Source organism: Ochotona princeps, chromosome 2, assembly GCF_030435755.1.
Source record: "Ochotona princeps isolate mOchPri1 chromosome 2, mOchPri1.hap1, whole genome shotgun sequence".
NCBI lineage: Eukaryota > Metazoa > Chordata > Mammalia > Lagomorpha > Ochotonidae > Ochotona > Ochotona princeps.
Genome location: NC_080833.1, coordinates 92,762,520 through 92,785,834, shown reverse-complemented (window position 1 = coordinate 92,785,834; position 23,315 = coordinate 92,762,520). Strand labels below are relative to the sequence as shown.

Genomic DNA, 23,315 nt, shown 5'->3' with positions numbered 1-23,315 from the left:
ATGAAGGAAAAGCACTAGGTAGGTGGAATTTCGGGTGTTTTGAAGAAGGTGGCTGCAGAACAGTATCTCAGCAGGGCGGAATTCAAGTGTTCATATTTATATATATATGATTTTTATTGGAAAGATAGATTTACAGAGGGACAGAGATAGAAAGGTCTTTTGTCTACTGGTTCACTTCCCAAGTAGCAGCAATGACTGCAACTGGGTGATGCGTAGCCAGAAACCAATAAGTTCTTGTGGGTCTCCCATACTGGTGCAGGATCCCAAGGCTTCAGGCCATCTTCTGCTGCTTTCCCAGGACATAAGCAGAGAGTTGGATGGGAAGTGGAGCAGCTAGGACAAGAATCTTATCCTGTGCCTCTTGCAGTCTCATGCCACCCACCTGCTAGGCAGGCCACTTGCTCAACCTGTGAATGTCCCAGTAATGCAGTGTCGTTGACACGATGCTGCTAGTGTTCAGGGTCTGCTGCCCAGTCTCTTGATCTCCACAGGCCTAGCCTGGAAGTTGGTTTGAGTTCTCAGTGAGGGAAGGGGCAGAGTTTTTGATGGGTCCACCCCTCTGTGCCTCTCCTGCCCAGGTCTCCTCAGTTCCATGGAGAGTGGTGCTGGGCTCAACCTTCAGGGAGCAGGAAGACTGAAGTTAACTCCCAGCCCACTAGGAACCCCAGAAGGTGGAGGATGCCCCAACATGGGGCAATGGGAACAAAGAAGAGGCTCTGTGTTGGTCTTTAAGTTATTTGGGGTAACAGCCCTTGGACCATCTGACTGAAGCCTTATGGTCATTCACCGAACAGTGTTTTGAGCCAGCTGGTGAAACTCCAGCAAGTGCATCTTGCAAGGAGGCAGCATGGCTGAGGTGCCCCTCAGAAATTTCTCATTGTCAGATAGGTGACCACCTTGACCAAGACAGTGGCCTTGAGGTCAATGTCCAGGAGGGGATGTGAAGGCAGGTGGGACAGCCTCTTTGGGGCAGGAGCAGAGCCCTGTCTTTAAAGGTTCTGAGGAGACGTGAGGAAGAGATCCTTGAGAGGGGAGAGGGGCAGAAGGGGCAGAAGGGGTAGAAGGGGAGGGGCCCAGCCCTTCCCGAGGACCCGGATGAAACCCGAGGCTGCTCCACTGAGCCAGCAACATCAAGACGCTGGGTTACTGGAACATTCCCTGGGTGAGCAAAGGGTCTGCTTAGAGGGCTGGTGGGGGCAGATCTGAGCACCTGTGGTTCCTCAGCCTCCCTAGGTCTCGCCAAGCTGGCCTGGGGTTGGAGACAGCAGTGGTTGTGGAGATTACCAAGTGGGTTGTTCTTTCTCTAACCTCTGCCCCCTCCCATCCCCTTACGCTGGCTCAAGGCATCAGCCTGCTCCTGGAATACACAGACACCAGCTATGAGGAGAGAAGGCACTCCATGGGGTCTGTAATACACCTGCCTGCACTGACCTCTGCTCTAATGCTGAGTGACATCTGAGTCTCCCTGGTCCTTGAGTTGTTCAGTTGTCATCCCAAGACAAGTTGCTACAAGAGAGTTTTGGGCACTGGTGTGTCTGTGAGTGGGTTGGGGACTTCCTTAGATATTCACACATGTTTTTGAGCCTTTAGCATGCAAGGTTCAGAGCCCGTACATCATTCTGTTCCTTAGACTTTGAATGTGAGATGAGGGTTCAGATACCAGATGCCGTCTGGCCATACCACCCTGAACGTGCCCAATCTCGTCAGCTACCAGATGCCCTGCCTTGGGGTCTTGCCCCTGACTTCCTGGGGGGTCCCAGGGAAGAAGCTGCACATTGGGAGGTTTTGTTTCACTTGGTCTTCTCCACAGCTCCCAACTGTGACCAAGACCCATGGCTGAGTGAGAAATTGAAGCTGGGCCTGGACTTCCCCAGTGTTTGTGCAGGAGGGGTTAGGGTCTGGTATGTATGTAAGTGTGTGAGGATGCCTGTCTCATTTTTCCCCCAAGCATTTATCATAAATAAACACACTAGCACTGGAAATTCTTCCACATTTCCAAACTTCCTGGACATCTACTACATGACACATGTCACAGGGAAGACATGGAGGGATTCTCTCCTTTAGGATTCAAGATTCATTTGGTGTGAAAAACATAGGTAAAACAACAATTACAATACAGTGGGATTTTTTTTATTATAAAACAATCTGAAAAAATAGACAATGAATATGCATAACAGGAAGGCCATCTGGGGAAGGGTCTCAGCAGGGGTGTACCCATGGACAGCCACCTCTTCCCAATAGCCCAGCAGTTTATAGAACCAGGACCCAGCTGCAGGGGTGCTTCAGCCCTGGTACCATGCTGCAGGAATGAGGAATCAGGCAGAAGAAGGGACCCAAAGTGAAGAACAGAGCAACATGGACAGCCCAGAGAAATGATACCATGGAACCTCAGCTGACCATACACCCACACAGCATCCTGCTCTGCTAGACGCTGTTGTGGCAACAGAAAAAAGAAAATCCCCAAACTTCAGCAAGACCAGTGCCAAGTCAGGGGAAGAAGACAGGCCAGGCTGAGATTCAGGCTTCCTGGGGAACAGGCAGTGCCCGGGAGATCTTGCTGCAGAGCAGGGCCAGCACAGGCCCAGGGACCTCTCTGGCATCTGGGGGACTCAGGGACATTCAGGATCCCTCACGGCAGAGACAGGGCCATGGGGTTGGCCTTAGTGCAGGAGGAGCAGCACAGGGGCTGTGGATGAAGAAGAGGGCAGAGCTGAGGCTGGCCAGGGTGTCTACAGGAAGGGCTGGCTTAGAGGACAGGGGCAAGAGGCTGGGGAGGAGGAGACAGTGGAGGGAGAGAACTGAGAAGGCTGAGGCAGGGCTGAGCTCCTGACAACCCTCCCACCTCATCACAGAGCCTTATTTTCCTATCCAGGAGGCCAGCTTTAAATACATAGGCACTCGGAGGAAGTGGCTGGACTTCATGTAGGCAGCGATTTTCGGCAGGCCCTGCAGGGGCAGAAACAGGAGCAGAGCTCAGGGTCTGTGGTTGCCCTGAAGTTCCCACAGCCCCAGTGTAGGCACAGCCCAGCGGGACCAACAACGGCCATTGCACGGGACTGTGGTGGCTGCACTGACATCTCCATAGGACCACAGCCTAGGGGAGTTACGCTTCATCACAGACACCTCTCTCCATACCTCTAAGGATGGATCAGCAGGGAGACACAAAAGCTGGGTACTATATAGCCAAGCACAATGTCCATGCTGGTTCAGAGGCCATTCCACCCCAACATGATCCACTCTTGGCTACCATGTCTCAACGGGAGCCTGATGGTCACAGCCTTGCACCAGACAGTGTCTGATACACACATCATGAACTTTCTCAAAGACTGAGCAGGGGCCCGGCGGCGTGGACTAGCAGCTAAAGTCCTTGCCTTGAAAGCCCAGGGATTCCATATGGGCGCCGGTTCTTATCCCAGCGGCTCCACTTCCCAACCAGCTCCCTGCTTCTGGCCTGGGAAAGTAGTCCAGGACGGCCCAAAGCTTTGGGACCCTGCACCTGCGTGGGAGACCTGGAAGAGGTTCCAGGATCCCGGCATCGGATCGGCGCGCACTGGCCCGTTGCGACTCACTTGGGGAGTGAAATATCGGATGGAAGATCTTCCTCTCTGTCTCTCCTCCTCTCTGTATATCCGGCTTTCCAATAATAATAAAATCTTTAAAAAAAAAAAAAAAAGACTGAGCAGGCAGAGTATGACACATGCTGCCGCTGTCCCTCTCCAAAATGTTCTCCTCTCTGCCCTATCCACAAAGGCCCTGGCACTCCTGTCTGCACACTCCCTTATTCACAATGAGGCTGACCCCTCCTAGCATTGCACACACAGCAGAGATGTCAACCAGGACTAAGGGGCTGAGATCATGCCAGGGCAGCTAGCAGAGCCACCCAGACCTCACCCAGTGACTCAGCAAGCCCTCACTGTGGGAAACAGGAGGAGGTGAATCAGCAAAGCAAAGCGAGGCCAGGTGCCAATCCTCCCCCTGACACAATCCTCCACTTGGTATCTGAGCCTAACCTTACTGCATTTCAACTCCCCTTATCCTGAGACCTGCCACAGTGAGCAGTACTGAACATACTCCTGGGCCATGCACCTGCACGCCAGGCCTGACAGTGTCCACAGGGGTCTCAAGAATTCAGGGGGACCCAAGGTGCTCTGAGTCTAACAGGCTTGGTCTGGGGGGCTGCACAGTCCAGCACACAGATTTTATCTGGTCCCTATCCCAGGCACACAGAGCTCAGCAACTGATGCATAATCCCCAAGGCTTCGGTCCGGTTCCTCACCCAGAGCTGATGAGAATGAGCTGAGCAGGCACATCTCTCCATGGGAGGGGAACAGGACATTGATCACAGAATGAACAATCTGTTGGTCTAATACCTCAAACACTCATATCTGTGATAAAAGCTTTTGTGGCAAACAAGATGTCCCTTGGTGACGATGTAACCCTGAGAGGTGAGGCCTATGCTGTGCTCCTCAGATGCACGCTGTGTTACCCTCCCCCGACCCGCTGTGCCTGCATTCTCAAAACGGCCTCAGTTCCAGTGTGAAGCCACATTTGCAGGTACATAAAATTAAACATCAACAACCTGCCTCATATCACAGCCAGAAGATGTGCGACACTGGAATGAGGAAACAGAGTGAAAGGAAGTTTTCACCACCAACTCTTCATGACAAGAACCTGCACCAGGGGCCGCCTGTGGCCACTGAGATCCAGCACCAACACATCTGGGGGCTCAGTGCTTCCACATGAGGATCTCATTAGTTCAATTCAAGATCAAGGTACCTGGAGTGTCTGTGTCTCTGACACTGCAGTTTGATTCTAACACATCTCACCCCCCTGATGCCCGCTACAAATGCAGGCCTCTCCTACAGTCTCCATGGGTGGGAGACAGAACAAAGGCCTGAGGCTGCTCCTGGTAGCACAAGATTCAGAGAAGCCTGACTGCTGTCCTGTAAGGGGTAATTGTAAAAGTGACTGTACTCCTGGAAATCTGGAATCTCCAAAGAGACACCTGCATCCTGTTAGGACCTAAGCTCTTGTTTCCTGAAAGACCTGGAGGCAGGCAGGAGATAGGGAGAATCTTGGAGTTTTTTGATTTTCGGGAAAGACAGCTACCTTCGAGGCACGCTATTTTATTACTATCTGCATTGAAGAGATATGATCAGGACCCCCAAGCCTATAAGTTATAAATTCCTGTTGCATGCTTTCTGTTTTGTGTCACTGCTAGCCCCAATCATGTACTTGCTCACTATCACGAAGCTTTTGATGCTCTTACTATAAAAACCCCACAATTATTTTATTCAGGGTGCTTCTTGCTTATGGCAAGAGGTTGCCCCCTGGACTAGACAATAAAATCATCTCACTCACTCATTCACCTTGGAGTCTCACTTAGATTCATTGAATCCCAACACTACCCATACACATCAGATGTTCTTGGGAGCCCTGACAGCTGTGACTGGCTCTGGGAGCCTGACAAATGGCCTTCTCACTATTGATTCAATCTCCCATTGAATCGGCAAAGGTGATCTGCAGAAGCCAGGAGGAGGGAGCTCAGCACAGGGGGAGACCGACTATGCCCCCTGCTCCTGCCTCCCTCCTTCTCTCACCTCACCTTGTCCCCTGCAAACCAGGGCCGCTTCCCCAGGAACTGGGAGTACAGCGTCAGCTTGTCTGGGAGGCCTTTCAGGTAGTCCGGCTTCAGCTTCTCCTGAAGGAACAAATGGCTGTCAGCACCCACAGACACAACTTTGGGGAGAGGGTCTGCCTGCCCAGGGCTGCACATGACCCTGCTGGCCGGGGAGGCAGCCATCTTCCCTGAGTGTGACAGGGATGTGCACAGATCACAAAGGATGAGAATGTGATATGAAATGATGGAGGGAAAGGAACCTAGGGCCTCGGGCTGACACTGGGCTTCCTATTGAGGAAATCTGCTTATCCCTGTGGGAACACAGAAAGAGCCCTGGGAAATAGGGCACATGCTTGAAGATGTTCCCTTCTTGAACTATGATAATTTATGCACTGGGACTCTGAATCCAGCTACTGGCATATGTTGGAACCAGGTGGTAAAGATGACCTTAATGTAGCTCAAAAGTGATTCAGAAGAAAATATCCTGTCTTAGAAGAAAGACATTTGGTATATAGCTAAGAGTTTGGAAATCAATTCGTAGATTTCACAAGATTTAAAAGACCACAGAATCAATGTATTGATAATATATGAAATTGTTTGAAGAATCAGTGCTCCTGGGTGGTTCAGGAGCAATGTAGATACGAACACAAGAGGTTAATTACTCATTGAAACTGCCATGTCCTGTCCAGTGGGGCACTCACAAAGTCAGGGCTGTAGCAGATATTGCCAAGTTGCCAGCGGTTGTCCATAGCCTGATTCTCCAAAATGTCCACGCGAATCTTCTCCTCTTCCGTCTCCCCACCTGCAGCCCACACACAGCAGACACCCTAAGCATCCCACCCAGCCAGGCCCAGGGCACAACCACAGCCCCACGCCCTCAGCCAGCCCCACTCACACAGGTTGTGCTTGCGGCCAAGGTAGCGCAGGATGGCATTGCTCTGGGTGATCTTGTGAGTGCCGTCAATCAGGTAGGGCAGCTGGGAAGGGAGGAGGGAAGTCAGCTGCACTCCCATGTGCCCAGCATCCCCTGCCCGGAGCCACGGCACACAGGAGCCCTGGCACTCTCTGTGCCTGGTCCATGGCAGGCCCCAAATATATAGTCCATACAAGGAATGAGTAAGCCCAATGGAAAAGCCTTATAGAGAACCAGGAATGACAGTAGCTGAGCACAAGATCCTAGTGCTGAAATCTTTAACCTTGGGAAAGATGTGGAGGAACAGATACCTTGCACTCCCCCCTATGGTTCCCAGCCCCTGCACGTACGTTGGGGGAAGTCCAGGCCCAACTTGAATTTCTCACTCAGCCACTGGCTTCGGTCATAGTCGGGAGCTGTGGAGAAGACCAAGTGAAACAAAACCTCCCCAGTGCGCAGCCTCTTTCCTGGGACCCTCCCAGGGAGTCAGGAGCAAGACCCCCTGCCCCGAGACAAGGCATGTGGGATTTGAACCCCTCAGTTTCACACTCAAGGTCTGGGGAAAAGAATGTGTATACATGCTTTAGACCTGACATACCTCTTGAAAAAATTGTTGGGAAGCCAAGCGAAGAATCTTACCCAATCTGAACCTGGTTTTCCAGCAGTTTCCTTGCCCTCCCAAACCACCTAGAACTCCGAAAGGGGAACCTATCTGCACCCTCAAGGGACCAGAGTAGGGGCAGGCTCAAATGTCAGTCACGTTTGCCCCGCAGAGGTAGAGCAGGTAGGAGCATTACCGTCCCCCATGGAGTATATCTTTTCCTCATAGCTGGTGTCCGTGTATTCCAGGAGCAGGCGGACGGCGTGAGCCAGCTGGGGGACAAAGGGGGCGAAGATTAGAGATAGTTCCCTCATGCTGACCTCTTCAACTCCAGAGAACCAGGTACTACAGCTAATCCCCACTCCACTTCTCTCTCTCTCTCTCTCTCTCTCTCTCTCTCTCTCTCTCTCTCTCTCTCTCTCTCTCACACACACACACACACACACACACACACACACACAGCTTCTGCAAGACCAAGGCTTTCTCCAGTTTCCACAGTAGCAGCATCAAAATAGCCCCAGCTGCTCAGCGCTGCCCCCGCCAGCCCTCCAAACCGACCCCTCACTCACCCCGCGGATGTCCCAGTAACCCAGCGTCATGGGCATGGTACTGCTGGTTGGTGCTGGTTTTGGAGTCGCTCCTGCTCCTCCCGCTGGTGTGGCTGGTGCTGAGGGCTCAGAGGGCTGCCTGGGGCTTCATCCGGGTCCTGGATGAGGCAGGGTCCCGCCCCCGCCCCTCCCCTCCCAGCTGGCCTCTTCCCTCTGGCTCCTTCCGCCCCTCTCAGGTTTCTCTGGCTGCGCACAGTTCCTCAGACAGGCAGCACTCGGCTCCCCATTCTTGGGAGCGGAAAGCTGCTGCTCGTCCTGGACCCCAGTGTTGCCCAAGCGAGGTCGGGGCGCTCCGACTCTCCGTTTCCCCAGTCCTCCCGAGCGCCCACCCTCTGCTGAGGTCCCGGCAGTTGGCCGTGCCCTTGGCAGCCCAACTAGGCCTGCAGACAGTGCCACAGCTCCCTGCCCCTCCCCCATGGACATCCCTCTGTCCTCACCCGCTGGGCTGACAAGTTCCCTGGGCTCTGGGAAGCTCCAGCTGCCAGCGCCTAAGTGGGGTACCAGTAATGGAGTGTTCAAATCAGCGCCCATAAGAAGAGCAGCGTTGGGCACTGCCAGGCTCCTAGGCCGACAACCCACAGAGCCATGCATCAGGAACAGCAACCCCAGAAGGCAAAGGTCTGCCTGATCTGACACAGGATGGAAGGAAGAAAGTAGGGGCTGTGTGTTGTCCCTGAAGGGATTTGGGGAACCAGCCCTTGGGTCTCCTGACTGAAGCCTTATGGTCATTCACCAGGTGGCGTTTTTCTTTCATCAAGCAGCTGGTGAATCTCCAAGAGGCCCACCTTACACAGAGGAGGCATGGCTGAGATGCCCCTCAGAAATGTCCTGTTGTCAGATAGGTGACCTCCTTGACCAGGACAGTGGCCTTGAGGGAGACTGAGGTGGGGGGGTTGTGACCTGCTCCCACTTAGTACCCAGGTGACACCCAAGCCACTCCCACTGAGGCCAGCTTGCTGAGCCTGCAGCACCAGCAGCAGCACCCCGTGACACTGAGCAGCTGGGAGAGACATGGGGTGAGGGGCCCTCTCACAGGGCTGGTGGGAGCAGCACTGAGCAGCTGGGAGAACCATGGGGTGAGTGAGGGGCCCTCTCACAGGGCTGGTGGGAGCAGCACTGAGCAGCTGGGAGAACCATGGGGTGAGTGAGGGGCCCTCTCACAGGGCTGGTGGGAGCAGCACTGAGCAGCTGGAGAACCATGGGGTGAGTGAGGGGCCCTCTCACAGGGCTGGTGGGAGCAGCACTGAGCAGCTGGGAGAACCATGGGGTGAGTGAGGGGCCCTCTCACAGGGCTGGTGGGAGCAGCACTGAGCAGCTGGAGAACCATGGGGTGAGTGAGGGGCCCTCTCACAGGGCTGGTGGGAGCAGCACTGAGCAGCTGGGAGAACCATGGGGTGAGTGAGGGGCCCTCTCACAGGGCTGGTGGGAGGAGCACTGAGCAGCTGGGAGAACCATGGGGTGAGTGAGGGGTCCTCTCACAGGGCTGGTGGGAGCAGCACTGAGCAGCTGGGGGAATTTTTTTTTAAGATTTTGTTTTTATTGGAAAGGCTGATTTACATTGAGGAGGAAAAAGCAGAGATCTTCCCCCTGCTGGTTCACTCCCCAAATGAACCAACTCCGCAGTGGTTGGAGCTGAGCCCCCTCCAGGTCTCCCATGTGGATGTAGTGTCCTCAGGCTTGGAGACATCCTTTGCTGCTTTCCCAGGACATAAACAGAGAGTTGGATGGGAAATGGAACAGCCAGGACACACTTGGCCACCTATATGGGTTGCTGGAGTTTGCAGACAGAGGGTTAGCCAGTTGAGCCATCACATCAGACTTAGCTGGGGGGATTCTTTTTTTTTTAATTATTCATTATTTTTAATTCATTAATTACATTGTATTGTGTGACACAGTTTCATAGATACTTGGGTTCTCCCCACCCCTCCCCAAACCCTGCTGGGGGGATTCTTACGACTCATTTCTGTGGAACCCAGAGGAAGCCTTGGCCTCGCAGCAACTCCCCAGAGCACACCTACATGTGTGGGGTGAGGAGTGAGTGGTGGCAGTGTTTGTGGTGTTGTTTTGGTGGGTTCATCTAGAGGAGATAAGGACAGATTCTGGTCACTTTGCCTTTAGCCTGTGCCCCTGCCATTCTTCCCTCCCCCAGCTAGTTCATACACAGACACCAGCTACGAGGACAAGAAGTACACTGTGGGGGATGGTAATGCACCTGCCTGCACTGACCTCTGCCCTAATGCATAGGGTCAGTATGGCCTCCCAACACAAGGGCACTAGGCACTGTGCTGTGTCTGTGATGGGGTTGGGTTCTTCCTAAATTTCCCCACACTTCTTTTGAGCTTTTGGCAAATAGGTTTCAGAGCCCTTACAACCATTCTGTTCTCTTGGCCTTGAATGTAAGATGAGGGGTTCATATCCCACATGCCTTGTCTTAGGGTTCTTGCCCTTGACTCCTTGGGAGGATCCCAGGGAAGAAGCTGCACACTGGAGGTTTTGTTTCCCTTGGTCCTCTCCTCAGTTCCGAACTATGACTGAAGCCAGTGGTTGAGTGAGAAAATCAATTGGGTTTGGACTTTCCCAACATTTGTGCAGGAGATGGGATGGCTGAGGATCGATGTACAAGGTTTCTCTGCTTGCATTTCCCTTCCCTGGATTAGAGATTTAACATGAGTGCACCCTTCCCAGATAGTGGTGTTCTTGGTTGTCTGTGTTGATTTTCGATGGTGCTGCATATTGTGGCCATTCATTTTTCGTTTTTCTTTTTTTTTAAAAAAAAGACTCATTTATTTTTATTGGAAAGGCAGATATACAGAGAGGAGGATTTTCCGTCTGATGATTTATTCCCCAAGTGACTGCAACAGCCGGTGCTGCATCGATCTGAAGCCAGGAGTCAGGAACTTCCTCCAGGTCTCCCACGTGGGTGTAGGGTCTCAAGGCTTTGGGCTGTCCTTGACTGCTTTCCCAGGCCACAAGCAGGGAGCTGGATGGGAAGCAGAACTGCCGGGATTAGAACTGGCACCCATATGGGATCCTGGCATGTTCAAGGAGAGGACTCTAGCCACTAGGCCACTGTGCTGGGCCTGCCACTCATTCTTTGTACAGTGTCTCTAGGGCCTGCCCTGGACCAGGCACAAAGGGTGCCAGGACTCCTGTATGCCCTTGCTCAGGGCAGGGGTGCTGGGCACCTGGGAGCCCAGGTGAATTACTTTCTTCTTTACTCTTTCAGCTGGCCTATTTGAATGATGAGAGTCACTAAGATCACACAGAGCATTACCAACCTAAGCTATCTCATCCGCAAACACAACCTGTGTGAGTGGGCAGGGGCCTGGCTGGGGTGGGATGCTGAAAGTCTCTGCTGTGTGGCCTGCAGGTAGGGAGACAGAAGAGAAGAGGATCTGCATTTTGGAGAACCAGGTTGTGGATGGCTCTCATCAGTAGGTAGGACTCTGATGCAGTCCTGACTTGGAGAATTTCTGTTGCCCCACAGAAGCTGGGCTGGTTTGGACTCAGGGTCAGGACTCTTAATTTCACATCTGCATGGCTCCTGTTTCTCATATGAGCTCCATGAGGCTCTACGTGGGTCACTGTGCTACCACCAGTGACTGCCTAACCCCAGACTGCATCGGTGAAACCTCGGAGTCAGTTCCCACCATTCTTAAGATCGAATCAGTGCTCCAGCCTTGAGCATTCATTATCTAAAGAGTGAAGTCATATGTTCTGGCCAGCATTGTGTCACACAGAGGGCTCAGCCGTTATCTTCATTGCCATTATACCATGTGTGTGTGGATTCAAGTCTCAGATGCTCCATTTATTATCCAACTCCGAATAATGTACCCGGAAAAGCAGCAGTTGATGTTCCCTGCTACACACATGGACCCCAATGAAGTTACAACTCCTGGCTTCCACCTGGCACAGCCTTGGCTGTTTTTGGCCATCTGAATTATTAAACAGCATCTATTCCCCCCCCCCCTTTTTTGTAATTCTGCTTTCTTTTCTTTTTTTAAAAAAAAAATTTTATTTTAGATGATCCTTACATAGTTGATCAGGGTGGGAAGACTGGATAGTCAGGGAAAAGTGGGTATGATCATTGTTCCCAAGTTTCCCATTTCTTTTTCTATATCTGGTGATAAGAAGCAACCAGGGGAGAAGCCACACCCAGCTTCCCAACTGTCCACACCCAGGGATGGAGAACAGCCATCCAGTATTGACCCAGGGTCCTGATGTGGCTTACTCTGAAGGTTCTGCCCAGGTGGTTCCAATAGCTCTGAAATGTTGTCAATCTCGCCGATCCAAGGATGAGGGAACACTTTCAATGTCTATTGGTTGACATAATTGACCTTAGAGTCTCCATTTGCCTAAATATTTGCTGTCATCGTTGGGCTGGGTTAATTGTGCAATCTGTTCTGTTCTCTTTCCTCTACTATGATAATAGATGTCTTCTGAAGGCAGCAATGGGCTGCTATATCCTCTATGTGGATCTGGGCCAGCCATCCAATACTCTGTCTTTTCCACTAAGGAAGACCAGTTCTCACAGGTGGGCCCAAGAACCCAAGTCTAGAGACCAGACCCTGCTGGATCCCCCTGTCCCAGGGGTTCATGGCCCGGCACCCACCGTGCAGGCAGACTCACAGACCTGGGCCAGGCTACCTGGGCCCTAGCAATCCCCCAACCTCAGGAACTCACAGACTCGTCACCCACTATACATGCAGGCCCAAGGACCCAAGCCAGGCAACTTGGGTCCCTCTGGAGCCCCCCACCCCCGAGACTCACATACCTGGCACCCACACGCATGCAGGCCCAAGGACCCAAGCCAGACAACCTGGTCCCTGCCAAACCCACTTCCAAATCCCAGAGCTCACAGTCCCTGCACCTACCACCCCCTGACTGCCTTTGCTTGCTTCACCTCAGCATCGACCAGCAGGTGCTTCAGCCTGGCTAAGTCCAGCCTGCCTCTAGTTCCAGCTCCTGCTGGTTGGTGCTGCAGCCTAGCTCAGTGCAGCCAGCCCCCCTGTTATGGCCCAAATGTCAACTGGTTGGTTGCAGCTCAAAACGGCCCCTCCTACAACCCACCCTGGTTCTCACATCTGCCAGTAGATGTTATGAACTGGTCCAACCTGGCCCACCCTTGCAACCTGACCCACATGTATGCTGGCCGGTACTGTAACTTGGCTTGGTTTGGGCTGTTCTTTGCCTTGGTTCTAGTGTTCACCTGCAGGAACTGTGTCCTGACAAAGGATTTCCCCAAGCTCCTCTATCAGTCACCTCCATGTGGCAGATCTTGTGCACTCTGGTGGATCCTTGGCCCAGGTTGACTTTGTGCACCTCTTGTTCTGGTAGGAACAGTGTCCTTACCCAGTTGGTCCCTACCCAATCCAGTTCTTCCTTTTTGGTGTTGCAGCCCAGCCACACCTGGTCCACATCCAGCTATAGTCCTCATGTGGTTCAATGAGAGATGAAACCTGACCCAGTCCGTTCTATACCCACCCTGGCTCTCACGAGTACCAGTGGGTACTGGAGTCTAGCCCAATCTGGCACTCCCCAGACCCAGTCCCCACCCATGCTGAGGGAGATTGCATTCATATCCAACCCAGCCTGCTACCGCCATTCTAATTCTCACACTCACCAGTGGGAATCCCAACCCAGCCAGGATGTCCCCTTAGCTCCCCAACCAGGCCTATTCCCAGCCACAGATCTTGCATGTACCAATGGAGATTGTTGTTCTACATGTGAACCCACATACTCCCCTGCAGATTCTGCCCCCAGACCTAATTCACTCCTGTGCTGGTTAGTGTCACGGCCCACCCTCACATCACCCATTCCCTGTTCCGACTGTCTCTGATGGGTTCTGTGATCCAGCCCTGTAACTACAGTGGCCTTGTCCATTGAAGTTCCTCAGAAGTCATTCCTCATCTAGATATGAACCCTCAGGTCCCTGCTTGCCCCCACCTATTCCATCCCCCAGACCAAATATAAGTCTACATCACCAAGTTCCAGAGTGCACTGCCAGGCAGCCTGACAGTTTATCCCAGTGCCACTGGCACCCGGACTGCCCAGGGCCTCCCTCCCCGAGGGAGTCATGCTACCCAGCTGTCCACACCTGTGCCAGTCCAAAAGGAACACAGGTTGGCGGGGGGTGGGTCTGGGGCCTAATCCCAGGAGTCACGCTGCCCAGGTGTCTGCACCTGTGGCAGTCCAAAAGGCTATCGACTCTCTTTCAGATGAATAATGAAATATATCTTCAAAGAAAATAAAGTCAGGTGTTCAAAGTTCTCTCTACTTCTGACCTCTACCAAGGTCCCTCTCTCCACCTGTCCATTCTTACAATGCACAGACTCAGTCTAGGAGAAAAGAAAGGAAAATACCGGATGCAGATGGAAATTTCAGCCATCCGTTCCCACAGTGCTGTCTCCGTGGAGAGTTTTTTAGAAGCTTCGTGATCAGCAAAGAGCCTTCATCCCTCTTCCTCCTCCCTCCAGCCTCAGATTCTCCTTTGCACCCCTAGAACCACTCAGACGTGTGTCCCATTCTTTCCTCTCCCAACCCCACAGCTAGGCTGCGCTGTTGACTTCCTTCTCTGAGCTTACTGTTTGCTTCTGCTGGATGTCAGAGTCCAGGGTCAGGAGCTGCTGGCACCCCTGGCTTGGAGCCATAGGAGGTGTTAGGACATGCATGGGGACAGATTCAACATAGGGCAGGATGCCTCCTGGCAGGGAGCTGGTGTCTGAGCATGCTCACAGCTGTTTTCCACCTCAGGAGAAGCTGAGGCCAGAACACTTGAAGGGAATCCCTGAGGTGTTGAAGTGTTTCTCATAGTTCCTGGAGAATCAGCCACAGTTTGTAGTGGAGGTGGCCTTCTTTCTGAGATGGCTACTCATTGTTGGTCTCTGCAGATCACCTTTGTGGATTTTCTTGCTTACAATATTGGGAAATGTGTTTGGTTCCACGTGTTTGGATGTGTTGAAAAACCTGAAGGACTTTGTGTCTTGCTTTGTGTTGTTTTTAAGCTTGCAAGTTCTTTTTCCATTTTCCCAATTAGCATGTTTTTATATCCTGCTTTAATGTCTCTGATGAAAGGAAGACAAAGACAGAAGGAAGCAGTCTACAGGAGAATTCTGGAGTTTCTGTTTCTCATCTTTTCCAGGTAGTCCTCAGCTGTCTCCTGTTTACCTCCCACAGCCAACTCTTCCTTAATCTCCAAGACTACAATCTGGGCCTCAACCAAAGCTGAACAGAAGGACTGAAAATGCACATATCATGGGAGACCTCGAGGCTGGGGACAAGAAACAGAATCCAGGCTGCCTCCCTATGGGAACACAGCCTCAAATGCCCAAATCTGAGATGAATCAGGTTTGGCTGCTACCAAACACCTTGAACTTGAGTGACACGATGAGCAAAGGGGTAGGGTCCAGGCTATGCTCCTGGCAATTGGGTGCTGCCCTCATCCTGTCCTGTCTACTGGGCCTGCATTCTCCAGCCACCTGTAGTCTCAGCCTACAATCATCTTGGCACATCCCATCATGCCTGAAGCCATCCCTCACACAGAGGAAAAGGGCAGTGAACAGGAGTGAAAACAAAACCCTGTCCTCTGTCACAGAAATAACAACTGGGTCACATGTGCTCCAAGGAGCTCTGAAGATCGCACTGGAACATCATCTGTGACCTGCACACAGAGCCTTCCTCCTACCTTGTTTCAGCCCTGCACCTGCCAACCACAGACACACTGCTGAGTGCCCTGTGTGAGGAGACCTGCCTGGATAAGGGCCTGAGGCTACTCCTTCTAGCAACTTTTGAGACTGATGGACTCCGTGGAGTCTCCATGGAGACTGTGACAGCAAAGAAGAACCAATGATCTTCTACAAGCTGCTGTCTGGGACCTCTTTGAGCTTCATTTCTTCCTACTGATTCCTCAGGGGTCCCGGTAAGCACAGAAATTGTGATGAGCAGCAGAGATGGCAAACCAAGGCAAGAGCCACCAATGCAGGCAGCCATTCCCAGAGAAGGAATGTTGGCACCTGAGACACCAAACAGTCTCCAACTGGGGCCTCAGATCAGTCCTAGTCCCATGAGATATCTCTTGTGGGTCCTTAATTTGAAGTCCATAGGTTAGAACACTTGTATCCAAGATTTTTAAATGTATGTTTTCATCGTTGATAATTTTGATAAAATTGTCTATATTTGAGATTGACTTCATTTACACATCTTTTTGCTTAAAGGTGGAATTGTTCTGATTATTATTTTATCCTAGGTAATCACTTCTTAGGCTTCAAACTTATAACAATATTAAAAAAAAGTTATCCTCTTTTAAATTTCTTTTATTTTTTAAAGATTTTTTTTTTAATTGAAAAGACATGTTTACAAAGATAAGGAGATAAAGAGAGAAGGATCTTCCCTCCACTGGTTCATTCCCTAAGCAGCCACAAAAGGCAGAGCTGACCCTATCCAAGACCAGCAGCCAGGAGCTTCTTCTAGGTCTCCCACACAGATGCTGGGTCCCAAATCTTTGGGCCATCCTCTACTGCTTTCCCAGGCCACATATGGGATCCAGCGCCCATATGGGATCCTGGTGTGTGCAAGGCAAGAATGTAGCTACTGAGACATCATGCTGGGCTCCTAATTTGTTTTAAAAATTTATTTATTTATTTGGTAGGCAGAGTGGCACAGAGGAACAGATAGAGAAAAGTCCTATCCCCTTTGTCACTGGCCCCAGTGACCACCTTAGTTGGGGCTGAAGCAAACCTAATCCAGGAGCACATAGCTCTGTCCGTGTCTCCCATGTGGGTGGCAGGGCCCAAGTACTCTGAAAATATTCTGGTTGCTTTCCCAGGTGCTTTAGCAGGGAATTAGATGTAAGGGGAGCTGTGGGAACTCAAACAAGTGAACTGATAAGGGATGCTCATGCTTCAAGGGGGCAGCTTAATCCAATGTGTCACAATGTAATCTCCACACACCCTTTCTAATTTGCATTTGATAATCAAGACTTGTATGGTGATTTCAAAAAAGTCATGGAAAATAGAATTAAAAGATAAGTTAATTTGGGTTCACAAGAATTGTGAATCCCTGCATGCTAAAGATCTTCAGAAGAGTAATTTTTAAAATGTTTATAATATATATTAATGTCAAACAGTTTTGCACCAAAATAAATGTATTTTTTCATTTTGACATTTTGAAAGAGCTTCAGGCAGCCACCATGTTCACTGTTATGGTCGTGCTAACACATAAAATGTGCCACCTTGCCAATTTTCACAGCAAGTGGTTCCAGGTATGTTCATAATGCATTGTTGCCATCATACCCATCCAGCTCCATAACTCTCTCCCTGTGAAACTGTAGGTGGCGGCATTAAACCAACACTCCCCAACCCCAGTCTTAACCCTGGCAGACGCTATTCCATTTCCTGTCTCTGTGACTTTGGTTTCTCCAATTCCATCCTGTCAGTCGAACCATTAAGTTGTAGCCATGTCATTGACATCACTGTGTTCGCAGGTCACCCAGGCTGTGTCATGCTCAGAGTTTCTTTGTTGAGGGCTGAGCAGTAGAGCCTGCTCCTGAGTGTGTATACACTGTCCTTATCACTTCCTCTGCTAGGAGACAACTGGAAGCTCCCATCATGTCGGAAGTGGTGCTTGTATGGTTGTACACAAAGCCATCAAGGGTCTGGTGCAATGGCTCAATTGATTAATCTTCACCCTGCTGTGCTGGAATCCCATATGGGTGCTTGTTGGTGTCCCAACTGCTTCATTTCCTATCCAGCTGCCTGCTTATGGCCTGGGGAAAGCCTTGAGACACTGTACTCATATGGGAGACCCAAAAGAAGCTCCTGGCTGTGGATAAGCTTGGTTCTGGCTGTTGCAGCCATTTGGGGAATGAACCAGTGGATAGAAGATCTTTGTCTTTCCTCTCTGTAAATCTGCCTTTCCAATAAAAATAACATATGTCTTTAAAAAAAAAAAAACCTCAAGAACTTGCCTTTGTGTGTGTGGGTGTGTGTGTTTTTGCGGAAATGGAATTGCTCCGATCACATGGTAACTACTTTTTGAGAAACAACAGTGCTGACTGACACAATGGCTGGGCCATTTTCTGTTCACACTAACAGAACTACAGGGTTCCAGTTCCTCCTTTTCCCACCAGCACTCCCTCTGTCCTGCTTTTTCTCCCAGCCAGCACCATGAGTGTGAGGCAATACCTCAGTCTAAGCTCTGCCTTGCCTTGCTCTAAGTAGTGATGTAGTGTACTTTTTCGGGTGCCCTTTTGCCATATGTGTACCATCTCAGGAACAAGTCAGTTCAAGTCACTCACCCATTAAGAATTGGGTTGTTTGGCTTTTGTATTAACTCATCAGTTTTGTAAATATAACATTAATACAACACAGTGCATTCATTTCTTTAGGTATTACATATACTTGATTTTCAGAGCCATAAATTTGAGTAACAAATCATGACCCCCTAACTCCAGCATGGTCGGTACTGAACCAGAGCTCCCAGGGAAGAGGAAAGGCCCAGGCTGAGGTTCAGGCTTCCTGGGGAGCACGAAGTGCCAGGGAGATCTCACTCAGCAGCAGGGCCAGCACAGGCCCAGAGACCTCTCTGGCATTTGGGGAGTTCAGGGCCACTCAGGCCCCTCATGGCAGAAGACGGGAGCCACAGTATTGGCCTCAGTGCAGGAACAAGAGTCCAGGGAGCCATAGCTGAGGAAGAGGGCAGAGCTGAGGCTGTCCACGACTCTATGGGAGGGGCTGGCTTAGAGGACAAGGGGCAGCAGGCTGGGAGGAGGGAGTGGAGGGAGAGGACTGAGAAGGCTGAGGCAGGGCTGGGGGCATGAGATCCCCAAAGCCAATTCTATCTTTGACATTATAGTGTCTTATTTTCCAATCCAGCTGGCCACCTTAGAATATACAGGTCTCGGGAGGAAGCGGCTGGACTTCATATAGGCAGCGATCTTTGGCAGGGACTGCAGGGCAGAAAAAAAAAAAAAAAGCAGAACTCAGGGTCTATGGTCCCACTGGGCTTTCTGTAGCACCTGTTTAGGAACAGCCCAGCAAGATCCAACAACAGCCGGGACATAGGGCTGTGAGCAGGACCTCAACCCTGTGGAGTTCACTCTTCATCACAGATACCTCACACCACACCTCAAATGATGGGTCATCTGGAAGATGCTAACAGCTGGGTGCTCTGCAGGTGCAGGCTCCAAACCCATCCCAACCTGCAACATGATCTGGTCCTGGCTATCACCTCTCAGACGGAGCCTGAGTGTCACACTTGTTCAATAACTTTCTCACAGCCCAGGACTAGGTATGAAGACAGGCCAGGACACAACCTGCCTCTGTCCCTTTTTGTTTTTTTTAAAGATTTATTCACTTTATTACAGTCAGATACACAGAGAGGAGGAGAGACAGAGAGGAAGATCTTCCGTCCAATGATTCACTCCCCAAGTGAGCCGCAACAGGCCGGTGATGCGCAAATCCGAAGCCGGGAACCAGGAACCACCTCCAGGTCTCCCACGCGGGTGCAGTGTCCCAAAGCATTGGGCCGTCCTCGACTGCCTCCCAGGCCACAAGCAGGGAGCTGGATGAGAAGTAGAGCTGCCGGGACCAGAACCGGCGCCCACATGGGATCCCGGGGCGTCCAAGGCGAGGACCCCAGCCGCCAGGCCACACCGCCGGGCCCGCCTCTGTCAGTTTTCAACTCTTCTCCACTCATCCTACCCCACGTGGGCCCTGTTGCACCTGTCTGCACAAACACTCTCCATATTCACAGTGAGGCTGCCTGCTTGCCTGGCATTACACACAGAGCAGGAATGTCCACCAGGAAAAGGAGCTGAGACCATGCCAGGGCAGCGTGCAAAGCACTCAGACTTCACAGAGCGACTCGCAAAAAGTGATTGTGGGAAACAGGAGGAGGTGAAGCAGCAAAGAATTTGAGGCCAGGGCCCGGCAGGCAGCGTGGCCTAGCAGCTGAAAGTCCTCGCTTTGAGGGCCCCGGGATCCCATATGGGCGTCGGTTCTAATCCTGGCAGCTCCACTTCCCATCCAGCTCCCTGCTTGTGGCCTGGGAAAGCAGTCGAGGACGGACCAAAGCTTTGGGACTCTGCACCCGTGTGGGAGACCCGGAAGAGGTTCCTGGTTCCCGGCATCGGATTGGCGCGCATTGGCCGTTGCGGCTCACTTGGGGAGTGAATCATCAGATGGAAGATCTTCCTCTCTGTCTCTCCTCCTCTCTGTATAGCCGGCTTTCCAATAATAATAAAATCTTAAAAAAAAAAAAATTTGAGGCCAGCTCCAATCCTTCCCCTGACACTGGAAGTTCTAACTCCTTTACTTGGTATCTGAACCCAACCTCACTGTGTCTCAACTCGCTTCATCCTGAGACCTGCTCCAGCAAGCAGCACCAAGCACACTCCTGGGCCATGCACCTTCACACAGGGCTGACAGTGCCCACAGAGGTTCTCAACAACTCAGGGCGATCCAGAGTGTTCTGAGACAAATGGGCCTGATCTTTGGGCCACATGGTCTAGCACATGGATCTATACTGGTCCCTCCTCCCTGGCTCACAGAGCTGAGCAACTGTTGCATAATCCCCAACGTCACAGGTCTGGACCTGATCCAGAGCTGACGAGGAACACACGGTGGTGAGTGGAACAGCACACAAAGAGCATAGACTGAATAACTTGTTGGACTAATGCTTCAAACTACCAACTCTTGACAAAAGAGGCTTTGTTGTAAGCAAGAAGTCCCTGTTTGATCAAAGTGAGTGTGTGAGGTGAGGCCCAGGCCATGCTCCTCCGCACCCACAGGGTGAAACCAACTCACCCCTCAGGCTGCTGTGCTTGTAGTTGTCTAAGTGTGCTCCGTCCCAGCAGTCACCTTTACATGTGCCCCTGCACCTGACCCTGAGAGGAAGGTCTGCAGGGGCGTATATAAAAAGGAGACCTGCCCCATGTCACAGCCAGCACACCAGACACGTAAAGGCATGAGCCAGAGGGAGAGAGGTGGTAAAGAACATGTCCAAAACACTGGCTTTGTTCATAGTCAGGAGCTGTTGAGAAAACCAATTGAAATAAAACCTCCCCAGTGTGCAACCTCTCCCCAGGACCCTCCCATGGAGTTAAGGGAAAGCCCTCTGAGACAAGGCATGTGGAATCTGAACCTCTGAGTCTCACACTGCTACGTATAACTAATATAAAATCTGGTGAGGGTTCTGGACCCTGCATGCCAAAGGTTCACCGAAAGCTAGGATAGTGCTAGAGTTTATCACAATCACTAACACGGCCAAGCCCAGCACTCCTCCCAGTGCCCCGCCTTGCAAGTGTAGACTCTGCTCCAGGGTGCGAGCAGCTGCACAGGTGAGCAACAGATGGCCACCCAGTGATTGCTAGGTGTCAGTCAGCATTGCTGGGCAAAGGCCAGAGCATGCAGGTGGATTGCTCTCCCCATTAGAGCATGTCTTTTTGTTATAGCTGGTGTCCATGTATTCCAGGAGCAGACGGATAGCAAGACACATCTGGGTGGTATGGCCCAAAATAAGAGGTCAGAGAGAAAGGACGCTGAATCTGTTCTTATCTCCTCCATGTGAGCCCCAACCCATGCTTCATGCCTGCTCGCCCCCCACACATACAGGGCCCACACAAGGAATTCCAGAGAGCCTTGGACAGGTAAAGTTTCCAATAGGTCCTACAGGAACCATGGCAGCTACTCAGTGGCTCTCCCAAACCCACTCTCTGAGCAAACCCCTCATTCACCCCAGGGATGTCTCAGTATCTCAGAATCATGGACTTGGTGCTGCTCTTTTAGAGTGTCAGCAGCTGGGTTTCCAGTGGACTGACCTGGAACTTAATACTAGTATGCACAAAGGCCAGGGGCAGAGTGGACGATTGCCACACTCCTAGGCTAAACCCTCTGGGAGTAGGAAGTTTCAAATCAAATCGTAGCCGCCATGGAATGCTAAGCCAGGTCTGAAAGCCCGAGGCCAACCGTTGGACCAAGATTGGCCACTTGCCCCAGCCCTCCTCAACAGCCACCAGCTGATGGGGTCCTGGCAGTTGGCAGCACCCTTGGCAGCCCAGTCAGACCTGCATAAAGCACCACAGCTTCCTGCCCATACCCCAAGGACATCCCTCTGTCCTCACCACTGGGTTGCCAAGTTCTCTAGGCTCTGGGAAGCTCCAGCAGCCAGTGCCAGCCTAAGATGGGTCTAATAATGGAGCGCTCAAGTCAGCTCCCCCCTCCAAAGAAGAGCAGCGTTGAGCACTGCCAGGCTCCTAGAATGACAACCCACAGAGACATGCATCAGGAGCAGCAACCCCAGAAGGCAGGGTATGCCCTGACAAGGGGCAGAGAAAAGAAAAAAGAGCCTCTGTGTTGTCCTTTATGGGATTTGGGGAACCAGCCCTTGGGTCTCCTGACTGAAGCCTTATGGTCATTCACCAGGTGGCGTTTTTCCTTCATCAAGCAGCTGGTGAATCTCCAAGAGGCCCACCTTACACAGAGGAGGCATGGCTGAGTGCCCCCTCAGAAATGTCCTGTTGTCAGATAGGTGACCTCCTTGACCAGGACAGTGGCCTTGAGGGCAGCGTCCAGGAGGGGATGTGAAGGAAGGTGGGAGAGCCTCTGTGGGGGCAGGAGCAGAGCCCTGTCCTGAAGCAGGAGAGACCATCTGGTGACCAGAGACGCCTGGAAGATGTCCAAGAGGACCACAGGGAGGACCGGGTCAGACCCTCAGCAGGCTGGGTCCTCAGAGTCAAGCCTTGGCCTTGGCTCCTGATCCACAAGTGTTCTTGGGTATGAAAGGGTGACTCAAATGACATGTATTTGTATAAAGATCTAGGTGTGAATTTTTTTTACTTGAAAGGCAGGGTGACAAAGAGATTTGTACCATCAGCTGGCTCTCTCCCCACATTTCTAAAGTAGTCCAGGCTGGGACAAGGCAGAAACTCAAACCCCATGTCCATGTTGGTAGCAGGGGTGACAGACCATGAGCTACCGTCTGCTGCCTCCCTGGATGCACATTAGCAGGAAGCAGGAATCTTAGGAGGAGCCAGGGTTAAAAATTCAAACTCAGTCATCCTGACATGGGATGTGGGCAACCCCACTGGCATCTTAAATGCTGCACCAAATGCCCAACTCTCAAATGACTTAAAGTCAGTTTGATATGACTATATATTAGAACCCTCGCAGGAGCAATGTACTACCTGCCTGCTTTAATTTTTGTAGGTAGAAGACTTGTTTGAAAACTAAAGAGTATTCCAAAGAAATGGGCCTGTGGTTTTATTTTGTTTCTCTTTTATGACATTGTGAATATGTGAAACCAGGTTGAGTAGTGACTTGAACAAAAATGGGGTTCAACAGCTGAAGAACCCAGTTGTTGACCTTGAAGAAGTCAGTTTGGGAAAGTAACTAGCACATATTAGGAGTGTGCACCAAGAATATCACCAATGATTTCAGCTTACCTGAATAGGGTGTGGAGTTGCAGGTTGAGCTTCGTTTCACCAAGTGAAGCCAGACAACTGCGGTGGCCTGGGTGTCTCTTTGTTGCTGGGGAGATGGGGCAGCAGGTCAGTGGGGCTGGCAGAGGGCAGTCCCT

At 51.5% G+C, this 23,315-nt stretch overlaps 1 protein-coding gene and 1 long non-coding RNA gene across 4 annotated transcripts in view; both read right to left on the bottom strand.

The window, feature by feature from the left end:
• The window catches only part of LOC105941642 (glutathione S-transferase Mu 1-like), a 127,467-nt gene that overhangs the window by 68,565 nt on the left and 35,587 nt on the right, over positions 1-23,315 (bottom strand). The window contains exon 8 of one of the 3 annotated variants that reach the window (XM_058660009.1): positions 2,828-2,946. The exons of 1 other annotated variant lie outside the window; for it this stretch is intronic. In XM_058660009.1, the coding sequence (XP_058515992.1) occupies positions 2,857-2,946 (90 nt within the window). In that variant the 3' untranslated portion in view covers positions 2,828-2,856. Of the gene's footprint in view, positions 1-2,827; positions 2,947-18,104; positions 18,688-23,315 lie in introns of those variants that run through there. One more of the 3 variants, XM_058660007.1, reaches the window with a different exon arrangement.
• Positions 6,888-7,854, bottom strand: LOC131479487 (uncharacterized). Its single transcript, XR_009244887.1, has 3 exons — positions 7,704-7,854; positions 7,331-7,406; positions 6,888-6,949 (listed from the first exon to the last, which is right to left on the bottom strand). It is a non-coding gene; the product is annotated as an uncharacterized LOC131479487 (long non-coding RNA).